At 42.2% G+C, this 12,707-nt stretch overlaps 1 protein-coding gene across 2 annotated transcripts in view; it reads left to right on the top strand.

Moving 5' to 3' along the window:
- FBXO16 (F-box protein 16) overlaps positions 1 to 12,707 on the top strand; it is a 38,883-nt gene that overhangs the window by 3,427 nt on the left and 22,749 nt on the right. For both annotated transcript variants that reach the window (XM_053578443.1, XM_053578444.1), the window contains exons 2-4: positions 6,566 to 6,601; positions 10,311 to 10,517; positions 11,746 to 11,910. In XM_053578443.1, the coding sequence (XP_053434418.1) occupies positions 6,566 to 6,601; positions 10,311 to 10,517; positions 11,746 to 11,910 (408 nt within the window). The remainder of the gene's footprint in view (positions 1 to 6,565; positions 6,602 to 10,310; positions 10,518 to 11,745; positions 11,911 to 12,707) is intronic.

Raw genomic sequence — 12,707 nt, 5'->3', positions numbered from 1 at the left:
CTTGGGAGGCTGAGTCAGGAGGATCTCTGGAGCCCAGGAGTTTGAGGTTGCTGTGAGCTATGATGATGATACTGCACTCTAGCCCAGGGGACAAGTGAAACTCTGGGGTGGGGGGAAGGAAAGGCAGAGAGACAGAAATCCAGCCTTCATCCAGCCATGAAGACCAAACAAATCTACTGAAAACCTTTTTTGTTCAACTCAGCGCTCACTCACCAAGCACCTGTTGGCAATGCTCTTTGTTCCCTGACAGTTTACGTAACAGCTTATCTGCTTCCTCCCCTCCAAACTTAAGTATTTAGTTTCGAAATATGTTTCCCCATCGTATTGTGAAGGTTTTGCACACATGTGAAAAAGTGACTTGCATTGAAAAACACATTTGTTGGGTTTCTTGATTTTCAGGAATTTTCTTTGAAAAATGAGGAGCCTCGATCAGTTTAGCAGCTGTGGAGAGAAAAAGTGTCTTAATAGCCAAACTTTGCCTAAGTGCCTATTGCAGCTTGGGTTATGAGGGAAGAAGATTCTGAGATTAGCATGTGGGGTATTGATGGGGAAGTAGAAGGGATGGGGAGCAGAGAGGGGAGGAGAGGAACAACGGACCAGACATGGGTGTGGGGTAAAGGAAGAAAGTGGGCGGGAGCAGCGCCTGTGGCTCAAAGGAGTAGGGCACCGGCCCCATATGTTGGAGGTGGTGGGTTCAAACCCAGCCCCGGCCAAAAACTGCAAAAAAAAAAAAAAAAAAAAAAAGGAAGAAAGTGGGGCTGGCATGCCCTCTTGATGAGGTCTTCTCCACTGACCCCACACCATATCCTGAAGCTGGCATGGTCCATCAGTGTTGTCTTATACCGCAGCAAGGGGGTCTGAGCATTATACTTGCACAGTGATCTTTCGGGGGGCGCTAGCTTCCCTGCCCCCAGCCTCACGTTGGTCAAGGCAGCTCTCTTAAGCTTTGCAGCTGTCAGCCAGCAGCTTCCCAACAGGTGAGGGAATAACTCCTTCAGTCCTGGAGGGGAATCAGTGCATCACAGCAAGCATTATTTTATCTTATGGTAGATTTTTATCAAACTTAATGATCATTTCCAGAGATGGTATCTATTTCATTGTTTACAACTACCATTTAATTCTACCCTCAAAAATAATTTTCTGGTGAGGACTGTAGCTCAGTGGGTAGGGCGCTAGCCACATACACTGAGGCTGAAGGGTTCAAACCCGGCCCGGGCCAGCTAAAACAACAATGACAACTGCAACAACAACAAAACAAAAAATAGCTGGGCATTGTGGTAGGCATCTGTAGTCCCAGCTTCTTGGAAGGCTGAGGCAAGAGAATCACTTAAGCCCAAGAGTTTGAGGTTACTGTGAGCTGTGAAGCCATAGCACTGTACTGAGGGCAACACAGTGAGACTCTGTCTCAAAAAAAATCATTTTATGGTTTTGTTAGGCTCTGTTTGGAGTAGAATTATTTTTAAAAATCTTTGTGTGTATATATGCACATGCATATGTATATAAATAAATAGAAATACACATATAGAATCTGTATATGGTTATACCAAACTATTAATACTAGTTTCCCCCAAAGAGTTAGATGAGCATTTGTGGCCAGAGGGGGGAATCTGTTAATAAAGCTTTTGTGTTCTTACTTCATATAGTGCAATAATGTTTCAAATTTTAAAACAACTTTAAGGACAAATATAAATGAAAGCAAACAAAGAACAGTAACTCTGGGAATGAAAATCTCTAGTTGCAGATCAGATCAGCTCTCCTAGTGATTTCCTGTGTAACTAAGTCACTTACATTCTCAGCCTTTATCCTCCTTTGTAAAATGAGTGGGTTGGATCCGATGACTTCCAAGGTCTCATCCAGATCTAACGTTTTGACTGTGTGAAAAGGATTAAAAATAAATGCCCAAAGATGCAGCTGGCCAAAAGGTGTCCAGCAAGAATTTCAAGGGTTTTTCTAGATTTCAAACTCAGGGCATTTTTTGCCAAGAATCAGTGCAGTCTTGAGGTACTGTTTTTGTTTTGGTATTCAATTTTATCTTTCTTCTATTCTTCACTAAAATATGAAATATGTTACTATCTCAGACTAAAATAAAAGTCACAGAATTTTAACTTCACAGCAGGCTTTAAGCAGAGAGTTTGGATTCAAATATAGATGCCTACACAGAAAGCACCATCAGGATAGGCATATGTACAAAATAATTCAGGCATGGTGAATTTCGAGTGGAGGAATATTTTTAAAGTACACATTTTCTTTGTGCATCTAGTGTTTTAATTGAAAGTGATCCTTATCTCTCACACACAGATGCACACAAAAGTAACTATGAAAGGAGATGGACGGGATAACTTACTTGACTATAACTTGTCATTTCAGTATGTGTGTATCAAAACATCACGTCATTTCAGTATGTGTGTATTTCAGTATGTGTGTATCAAAACATCACGTTTTACCCCTTATATACAATTATTTAAAAGAAAAGAAAGTGATCCACATTTCTTTTAGAGTATGGTTCACGCAGGTAGTAAAAGAGTGTTCTGAGGGCTAGGCATGGTGGCTCATGCCTTTAATCCCAGTACTTGTGAGGCTGAGGTGGGAGAATCAGTTGAGGGCAAAGTTCAAGACCAGCTTTGGCTGGCTCAGCACCCATAGTTCAGTGGTTAGGGTGCTGGCCACTTACACCAGGGCTGGTGGGTTCGAACTTGACCCCAGCCTGCTAAAGAACAATGACAACTATAACAAACAAACAAACAAATAACCAAGTGTTGTGGCAGGCGCCTGCAGTCCCAGCCACTTGGGAGGCTGAGGCAAGAGAATTGCTTAAGCCCAAGAGTTTGAGGTTGCTGTGAGCTGTGACAGCACAGCACTCTACTGAGGGCGACATAATGAAACTGTGTCTCACAATAAAAGACCAGCCTTGGCAACACAATGAGACCCTACCTCTATAATATTTTTAAGTTAGCCAGATGTGGTGGCATACAGCTGTAGTCCCAGGTACTTGGGAGGCTAAGGCAGGAGAATTGATTTAGCCCAGGAGTTTGAGGCTGCAACGAACTGTGATTGTGCCACTGTACCCTAGCGACAGAGTCAGACACCATCTTCGAAAAGAAAAAGAAAGCACCTGGTTACCATCAATTGATCATTATTTAGGAGCCCCTAAATATCTCATTCCTACACTGTGATGGTGTCACATAACGGGACATGTAACTGCAGTGTCAACAGACTAAAATAACAGCCATGGATTCTGACTTAACAGCAGGCTCCGAGTAAACTGTGATGTAAACAGACTGTAGCATTCTGCAAGACAAGAAGATCCCTTTTAGCATTTCCATTTTGAAGAGAGATTTTGTTTTCCAGCCCTTTTAAAATGAAGAACCTGATTACAAATCTTTGGAATGAAGACCTGCTCCAGACTGGGACATGTAAGACCATAAATCCAACTGAGCACCTGACAATGAAATCATTTGCTCAAAATTATATTTCTGGTCAAGTTAGAACCAGAGGCGCGAGCTGCCTCTCCAGCCTCTCCCCTTTTCTCCCGTCCATTTCTGCCGGGGTCTGTTTACTTAGTAAAGAGCCAGATTTGCCTAGACACTCCTTAGACTTTGTCAAATGTTAGCTGTGTAAGGCTTCCACTTCCCTCCCCATTCCCGTCTGGCTGCCTTCAAATCGGTGTCCCTTTGTCTTGATGGGCCACACCACCTTTGGACACCGTGATGGTGCATCCCAACCTCTTTTTTGGAAGCTCGGTGTTGCTCTTCGAACTGACCTGACCTCTTCTTCCTATGGATAGGTCACAGCATGGGCAGTAAATTCCTCAAGAGCATAGGGCTGGAAGTCAGGATGGGGAAGACCCAGGTCCTAGTGAGGAACCAAGTACAGAGTTGAGTTGAACAGAGTCTGGACTCAGTGATTTTTGTAAAAAGCTATCTGTATAACCTCTTAGGGACTCTGCTTGTCCTCTCTAAAATATGGGAATTGAACAAAAGGATCTTCAGGATTCCCTGTAGCTCTAAAATTCTATGACTGGGTAGTGCCTATGCTCAGTGGGTAGGGCGCTGGCCACATACACCGAGGCTGGTGGGTTTGAACCCGGCCTGGGCTAGCTAAAACAACAATGACAACTGCAACAAAAAATATCTGGGGGCATTGTGGCAGGCACCTGTAGTGCCAGCTACTTGGGAGGTTGAGGCAAGAGAATCACTTAAGACCAGGAGTTTGAGGTTGCTGTGAACTGTGACACCACGGCACTCTGCCTAGGGTGACAGCTTGAGCCTCTGTCTCAAAAAAATAATAAAGTAAAATAAAATTCTATGACTGCTAAAGCTTTCTTGTCATTACAATAAGCTAAATGGTTTGTCCAGGACCTGCCATGGAACCTGAGTTGGCTGGTTCCGTGAAGCACGCAGGAGAAAGTGGTTGTAATCTCCATGGGAAGGTATAATTATCAGAAACCACCAGCAAGCAAAAGCAAACACCATAAAGTCTAAGTGAAGCATAAATTATAAATGGAGGAGAAGTTGGGAGGAGAGAGATCGCTGTGCATCAGAACTGATGACACTGGTGACCTAGGTTGAGTGACAGGTGATTGACAGAGAAGAAAACATCAAGAAATACGTGAATCTAGACTTTTAAAAATCTTCTGCGCTCTTCCGTTTTCATCTAGAAATTCCAAGTTTATCTGTTGCCATTACGGGAGGGTCCTAGTAGTCCAGGTGGCAGTTAATTAGGGGAAAGGGTCTTCTTTTTCTTCTGCAATGTACAAAAAGTGTCTACCTGTGGGATTCCCTAGCAAAGCGCAAAGCTGATAGTTCCCTGGTCCCAAGGTGGTTGGCTGAACCAATTATTTCAGTTTCCACTTTGAATGTCCTTGGCAACCAGAGCCTGAGAGCCTAAAAAAGGAAGGAAAGCATTATCTGTTAGAAGCACAAAACCAGCTCCTCACACTCCTCCACAAGAAGAGAAGAAATAGGTCTGAGCCACCTCTCCAGGAAGGAACATTCTTACAGTGCTAGAGAATGAATGTAGGGAGTGCCACGTGGGAGGGAAAAGCATTGCTCCCAATTTCGACAGAGGGTGTATGTGTTGTTGTGAGACAGACAGTCACATATGTTCATTACCCTTCTCCTCATCTTGTCACAAGCTCCTCTCTGCCACTTTAGCCCTCCCTTCTTCACTCCCTCAAATACACATACGCACCGAAGCTCAGCAAAGCACCTAGACACCAATATCTAAACATAGGCACGTTGCACTGACACACCCATGTGGATAGTCATGCTCATGATCACAGCCGCTCCATTTAACAAGCACAGGCACCTGTAACGTGCTGTGTGCAGCACTCTACACGGGAGATGCCAGGATGAGTAAGACACAGCTTCTGCCCTAAACCGTACGGTGATAAACCTAGACAGATAAATACTTGGCTGCAAGCCCAGAGGTACACATACACAGATATCTAATCCTACAAACATGTAACTACATGTATACTCACTGATATGTGTGCATACTAAAATAGAAAAACATAGCCGCTCATTCATACATTTTGTAAATTCTCATACCATTAATACAGAAACATTTTGGAGGAGGGAGGTCCATGTTCCTGTTTGTTTTTTTTTTTTTGTTGTTGTTGTTGTTAGTTTTTTCACCTCCTTTCAAATTCTGAAATTGATTTCCCTTTACAAGTCCATTTTTTTCTTATTTCTTTTCTTTTCTTTTTTGAGACAGAACCTCAAGCTGTCGCCCTGGGTAGAGTGCTGTGGCATCACAGCTCACAGCAACCTCTAACTCCTGGGCTCAAGAGATTCTCTTGCCTCCACCTCCGAAGTAGCTGGGACTACAGGCGCCCGCCACAACACCTGGCTATTTTTTGGTTGCAGCCGTCATTGTTGTTTGGCAGGCCCAGGCTGGGTTCAAACCCCCCGGCTCAGGTGTATGTGGCTGGTGCCTTAGCCGCTTGAGCCCACAGGCGCTGAGACTATTTCTTTTCTTTTATTTCCTTGAAGCTCAAGAACATTTCTTTCTTTTTTTGACTATTACTTCTTTTGTAGTTTATTATTTTTTGAGACAGTCTCACTCTATCGCTCTAGGTAGAGTGCTGTGCTGTCACAGCTCACAGCAACCTCAAACTCTTGAGCTCAGATGATCCTCTTGCCTCAGCCACCTGAGTAGCTGGGACTACAGGTACCCTCCATGACGCTTGGCTAATTTTTCTATTTTTAGTAGAGACAGGGTCTCACTCTTACTCAAGCTGGTCTTGGACTTGTGAGCTCAAGCAATCCACCCACGTCAGCCTCCCAGAGTGCTGGGATTACAGCCGTAAGCCACCTCACCCGGCTTACTTTTTCTTTCATATGAATTATTGCACGTGGAGAAACTGAAAGAAAAAAAAAAAAGAGAGAAGCCTTGCCCAGGTCAAAAATATTTAAAAGTGCCCTCTCAGGGGTGAAATCTATCTTTTTATATTCAGTTGATAAAATGAATATTTATCCACCCATCCCCTAATGTTATCTTTCTTGTAATGGGTATTTTGAACCATGATATATGAAATCACTCTATTCTTTTTTACTTTTTATAGATATTTGAAGAAAGAAGAGCCCTACTTGGAAAATGGGTAAACATTTAAAATATACCTATTTCTGTGTTGTGTTGTGATATATTTTCTTCTGTTCAGGCTACTATAACAAAAACCATAGACGTGGTGGCTTATCAACAACAGGCATTTATTCCTCACAGTTCTGGAGGCTGAGAAGTCCAAGATCAAGGTACCAGCAGGGGGGAGGAGGAAGGGGGATGGCGGTCACGGTGTATGGCACACCTCTTGGGGGTGGGACACAATTATAAGAGGGACTTTACCTAACAAATGCAATCAGTGTAACCTAATTCTTTGTACACTCAATGAATCCCAAACAAACAAAAAAAAAAAGTAAAAATAGGGTTAGTGTGAGTAGAGAAATCCTTTTTATAAAAAGGCATCTTTTCAAGAAGGAATTGTGAAATCAGGTACCATTCATGATACTGGAATAGGGAATAGGGTTTCTGACCGTGCCCCCATCTCACCCGTTGCCTCTCTGGCTGCTGTGTTGCAATTATTTTTACTAGAGACGTGGTTCAGGAGACAAGGTTGATAGCCGAATTATTGTGCAATGACAGCCCATGCAGATTATCTACTTTTTGAATTATTTCTAGCATCTTCTTAATTCCAAAGGGATTTTCGCCTGCTGTTAAGCATTCCTCCAGTCATTTACCCATCTTCTTCAACTGATAGGAGTTCGAGGAATGTAAATTAGTTTCTATTAGACTAAACAAACACAATTAGAAAGGAAAATCCCTTGAGGCAAAGAACACCCACCTATCAAAGCCAAATATAAATTACCTTTGACCATTGTACTCCCGGGAAATAAATGAGAAACTCATGTAATTATCTTTTTAGTCTTTAGAGAAAGTGCTTTTATGCTTTCTTTTATAGATTTCTTCAGTATTTTATAAGCCTCATGTTCTTTTCTGTTCACTAAACTGCTCATTCCCTCATCTGAGTCCTTTTGTGAGCATCAGGAAAATAGATGAGCTGACCCCAGTTATTCTAAATGAACTTCCCATCCTTGTCAATGTACAAACACAGTAGTTTTAGGCGCCTATGTTTTTCAAATCGATTTAACCCACATCCATGTTACTTTTAGCATGACTAAAGCGTTTTATAATAACGGCTGCCATGTGGACAATGAGTCATGTATTCTGTTAGGAATTTTATACATGTAGTGTTGTGTTTAATCCTTGCAACTACCCTACGATGTAGAAACAATTACTTTCTTAATGTAGAAATGAAAAAATTGAGGCTGAACTATTTTTCATGAGTAAAAGAAATAAGCAGAATATTGGGAGTGAGACTACAAACAGTCTCATTCCCAAGCCCCCCGTTAATCCATGGTGCATACGTTCTCTCGTCCTGTTCATATGTCGTAGTTGGTCTAGCCAATCCCCTCCTCACAGACATTTTTGTATTACCTCTGATTTCTGGCAGGGATAATATCTCATGAAAATACTTGGTAATTATAATCATACTGGGTCCCCGCATAGCTCAGTCTCTACAGGCTTCACACATCACTGCCTAAAAATAGTTTAAAAATGAATTCCAATCTTCATTTTGTCTCCCAAAGAAAAGCGTCAGGAGATCCGGTCTAAAGCTCCCGGTACCCACTACATTAACTGGTGCAGAGGCAGTCACAGCTTCTGTGACCCTCAAGGTTCCCATCAAGCCAAAGTCTCCCAGCGGTTCTTCCGTCTTCTCACACCTTCCTTTGGCTCTTTATTTTACAGATCAATTCAGTTTCAAGGGTAGGTTCCCCTGGCCCTAGCCAGGTCTGATTTCTCTCTACTCATTTTCCTAATAATCCACCCCAAACGAACTCAGAAAGAAGTCTCCTTTTGTAGCAGGTGGAGCTATGGGTTGTACAGAAACAGCAAGGGAGAAATCAGGGAACACTCATCACATAAATCAGTTTCGTTCCTTTGGTATTTACAAAGGAGGGAAAGGTTTTTGTTTTGTTTTTTTTCATTTTAGGGTCCCCTCCCACTTGAATGATAGTCTCCAGATTGAGATTAGCTGGTCACTGAATAAATCTGTAATAGTGAATAGTTTTAATCAGGAAGTACACCTTCTATTAAAATTTACGGGAATGAATCTATTGTTCTGGAACAAGCTCCTGTACTAGGCCCCAACAGACCAGGCCAAAGCAGAATGGAGGGACTCTGAGCAATCAAACTTGCCGATTTGAAATTTAAAACAGTTTTTTTAAAAAACCCAAAACAGGCTCAGCGCCCGTTGCTCAGTGAGTAGGGCACTGGCCACATATACTGTGAGGATGGCAAGGCTGGCGGTTCGAGCCAGGGCCCAGCCTGCTAAACAACAATGGCAACTGCAACCAGAAAAAAGAAAAAAAGCTGAGCACCTGTAGTGGCACCTGTCGCCCCAGCTGCTTGGGAGGCTGAGGCAAGAGAATCGCTTAAGCCCAAGTTTGAGGGTTGCTGTGAGCTGTGACACCACAGCACCCTACCGAGGGTGACATAGTGAGACTCTGTCTCAAAAATAAACAACAACAACAAAATACATTGAACGATTATAATGAGTAAATTTGTAAGTCTTGAAAAAGCTAAATTTATGCTTTATATGCCTTTTTGGGTAGTTCAGTATAGTAGTTCAGTGTATTTTGTGATTACAGCTAAAAGTCATTATAAAATTCTGATTACTTTATAATAACTGTACTAAATACCTATGTGTGAAATGCAGTAATGTACAAAAATACAACTGAACCAAGCTTCCCTATTTTCTCTTCCCTAATGGGCTAGAGAAGAAAAAAGAGATGTTAAATTTCTTTCCCTAGGTTTTCATCTTTCTGTCTAAACCCCAGTCTCATCTTGGGACTGGTTTAAGACAATCTCAGGAAAATTATAAAGTAGCCAAAGCTTCTTCTGGACATGCCCTGGCTTCCTTTAGCATTTACAACCTCTTTCCAGGTCTTCGTTTATCAACACTTCCTCTCTAGTCACATCAGTCATTTACATGCTAGTAAGAATTTAACCCAATATAGTTTCCTTGTCAGAGACATTTCCATGTTATACTTTACCTCCAATTGTGAGTGCAAGGGTTTGTTTTTGGTTCTGGAGTTTTAAGCATTGATGAGATAAATGTAGAAACTATTTTGGATCGCTTCTCGGCCTTTTGGCTAAGACCAAGTGTAGAAACTATTTTGGAGCAGAAGAGTTGCCCAGATGTCTTCTCTTAAAATTGTATCTTATAAGTAGGTATTTGGTCAGGTATATGATCAGCTCTCAAGTTACCATTCCATATAACTGTAAGTTTCGAGGTCAAAAGCACTTCTGTGACACACTCACACAAAGATAGAGAGGACAGGGAGGGGGCAAAACATGGAATTTACTCATTAGAAATAAATTTCTAAACTCTCTTAATATGCTATTCTCATCTCTTACTCATAAAGAATCTCTGCTATCAGACTAGACCTGGAGCTTTTTTTTTCTTTTGGTAGAGACAGACTCTCACTTTATGGCCCTCGGTAGAGTGCCGTGGCCTCACACAGCTCACAGCAACCTCCAACTCCTGGGCTTAAGCGATTCTCTTGCCTTGGCCTCCCAAGTAGCTGGGACTACAGGCGCCCGCCACAATGCCCGACTATTTTTTTGGTTGCAGTTTGGCCGGGGCCGGGTTTGAACCCGCCACCCTCGGTATATGGGGCCGGCGCCTTACCAACTGAGCCACAGGCGCTGCCCAGACATGGAGCTTTTTATATTTTGTTTTATTTTTCCAGTTTGACAAATGGACAGACTCTCAAAGGAGAAGAATCCTCACGGGCCTGTTGGAACGCTGCTCCCTGTCACAGCAAAAGTTCTGCTGTCGAAAACTTCAGGAAAAACTCCCAGTAGAAGCCCTGGATTTTACTACCAAGCTTCCAAGGGTGTTATCTGTATACATCTTTTCCTTCCTGGATCCCCGAAGCCTTTGTCGTTGTGCACAGGTAAAGGCAAAGAGATGGCATGTGACCTTCCATAGGTGCTGCCTTAGCAAACTCTGGAACTTAAATAATGTAAGGAAATACACACACACACACACAAAAAAAAAAACCCCAAGAAACAGATAAGATGGTCAATATGTTTAGTCTGCACAGTTTGAATGAACCCCAAGTCCTTTGTGCTTAACTCTGTATTTATTGCTCAAAAGGGGAAAAAAGTATAAGACACATCAGCGTCCACAAAACACATGTGTCCCCCCACATCAGTTGGGGGAGATACATGTGTACAAAACGGTTCATCAGCAGAACAGTCTTATACTTCACAGCATCCAACTAGAATAGAAGCCTACATTGTACAGTGCAAGCAATTCACGAATAGAAAAGCTCAAAATAAGCTGCTAATGTGATATATACAAAAGTGTATAAGACTCAGAGATGGGTGTAGGCAGGTGTGCTCACAGAGGCCTTGGAAAAGCAGCTGACTCTTAATCTCTTACAAGTAATTCATATTAAAGTGAAGTTAGGGCAGCGCCTGTGGCTCAGCGGGTAGGGCACCAGTACCATATGCTGGAGGTGGCGGGTTCAAACCCAGCCCCAGCCAAAAAAAAAAATAAATAAATAAAATAAAGTAAAGTTAAAATATGTAAGATATAAAACTGGTAATCATTTTGTTGAGTCTTTTCCTAGAGTCTAGCAAGACCAGAAATTACCTGCTACCATGCATTGACATATGTGTAACACACATGTAATTTTAGTTTTTAAAATTAATCAAATGGGCTTGGCGCCTGTAACACAGTGGTTACGACTCCAGCCACATGCACCGAGGCTGGCGGGTTCGAACCGGCATAGGCTAGCTAAACAACAATGACAAATGCAACAAAAAAATAGCCAGGCACTTGGTGGGTGCCTGTAGTCCCAGCTATTTGGGAAATTAAAAGTGTGATATTTTTTCCCCAAAGAAGTATTAAAACAAATTTTAATGTGTCCTAAAAGAAAAAAGAAATTAATTGACTGATCCTAAGTTTGAATAAGCATTTAAAGTAAATCTTTCTGCTTGGATGGATAGGAAGCACTTCAGGCGGGAGGGAATGATTTACTTTGTGATTTGAAGGAAAAGGACAAAAAACTTATCTCAGGTCCAGGATGACAGCTCAAAACCTAGAGAAAGCCAGTGTGTAAACCAAGTAGGTTGTTTTGTTTTGCTTTGTTTAATTGCCTTTCTTTTTTTTTCCAGGTGTGCTGGCATTGGAAGAACTTAGCTGAGCTGGACCAGCTGTGGATGTTCAAATGTTTACGCTTTAACTGGTACATCAATTTCTCTCCAACTCCTTTTGAGCAGGGCATCTGGAAGAAGCACTATATTCAAATGGTGAACGAACTTCATGTTACCAAGCCTAAGGTACATTTCAGACAAAAAGCAGCAAGCTTACAAAACCGAGAGCTAAGAATAACTCAGACTAGAAGCTGGGGAAGGGAGGCAGTTCAAAGGAAATATACTGTGATTTCAGCATTCTTCTTTTCTGAGACTTGACAGCTGTTTTCAAGATATCCATCTTAGGGCGGCACCTGTGGCTCAAGGAGTAGGGCGCCGGTCCCATATGCCGGAGGTGGCAGGTTCATACCCAGCCCTGGCCAAAAACCACAAAAAAAAAAAAAAAAAAAGATATCCATCTTAGCTGAGAGCCCACATCTCACACCCCCCACCTGCACTCAAGACAACGGTTAGGACCATAGAGGTTCTTCCTCTGTCCGGCTCTCTGTTTTCTGTATCTCTGACTCAGACACACCAGACAGTTCTGACACGGGGACTTGGCAGGCAATATGTAGTATTTGTTATTTCTGGGTCTTCAAGTTTTAATTTACTAACTCCAATTTTCTATGACTCTACCAGGTGCACTGAAGTTTATTTTCATGTCACTTATAAGGAAAAATTTTCCAATCAATGAGTTATTAGGGAAGGACCTAATGGGCATATTGAAGTTCTTAGTTTTTTAATAGCCAGGCGTTGTGGCGGGCACCTGTAGTCCCAGCTACTTGGGAGGCTGGGGCAAGAGAATCGCCTAAGCCCAGGAGTTGGAGGTTGCTGTGAGCTGTGTGATGCCACAGCACTCTACCAAGGGTGCTAAAGTGAGACTCTGTCTCTGCAAAAAATATATATATATAAAATAAAGTTTTTTTTTTGCTGAAAACTAAGCA

Source organism: Nycticebus coucang, chromosome 24 (genome assembly GCF_027406575.1).
Source record: "Nycticebus coucang isolate mNycCou1 chromosome 24, mNycCou1.pri, whole genome shotgun sequence".
NCBI classification, from domain to species: domain Eukaryota; kingdom Metazoa; phylum Chordata; class Mammalia; order Primates; family Lorisidae; genus Nycticebus; species Nycticebus coucang.
The sequence above is the reverse complement of the archived record's forward strand: the minus strand, read 5'-3'. Positions and strand labels throughout refer to the sequence as shown.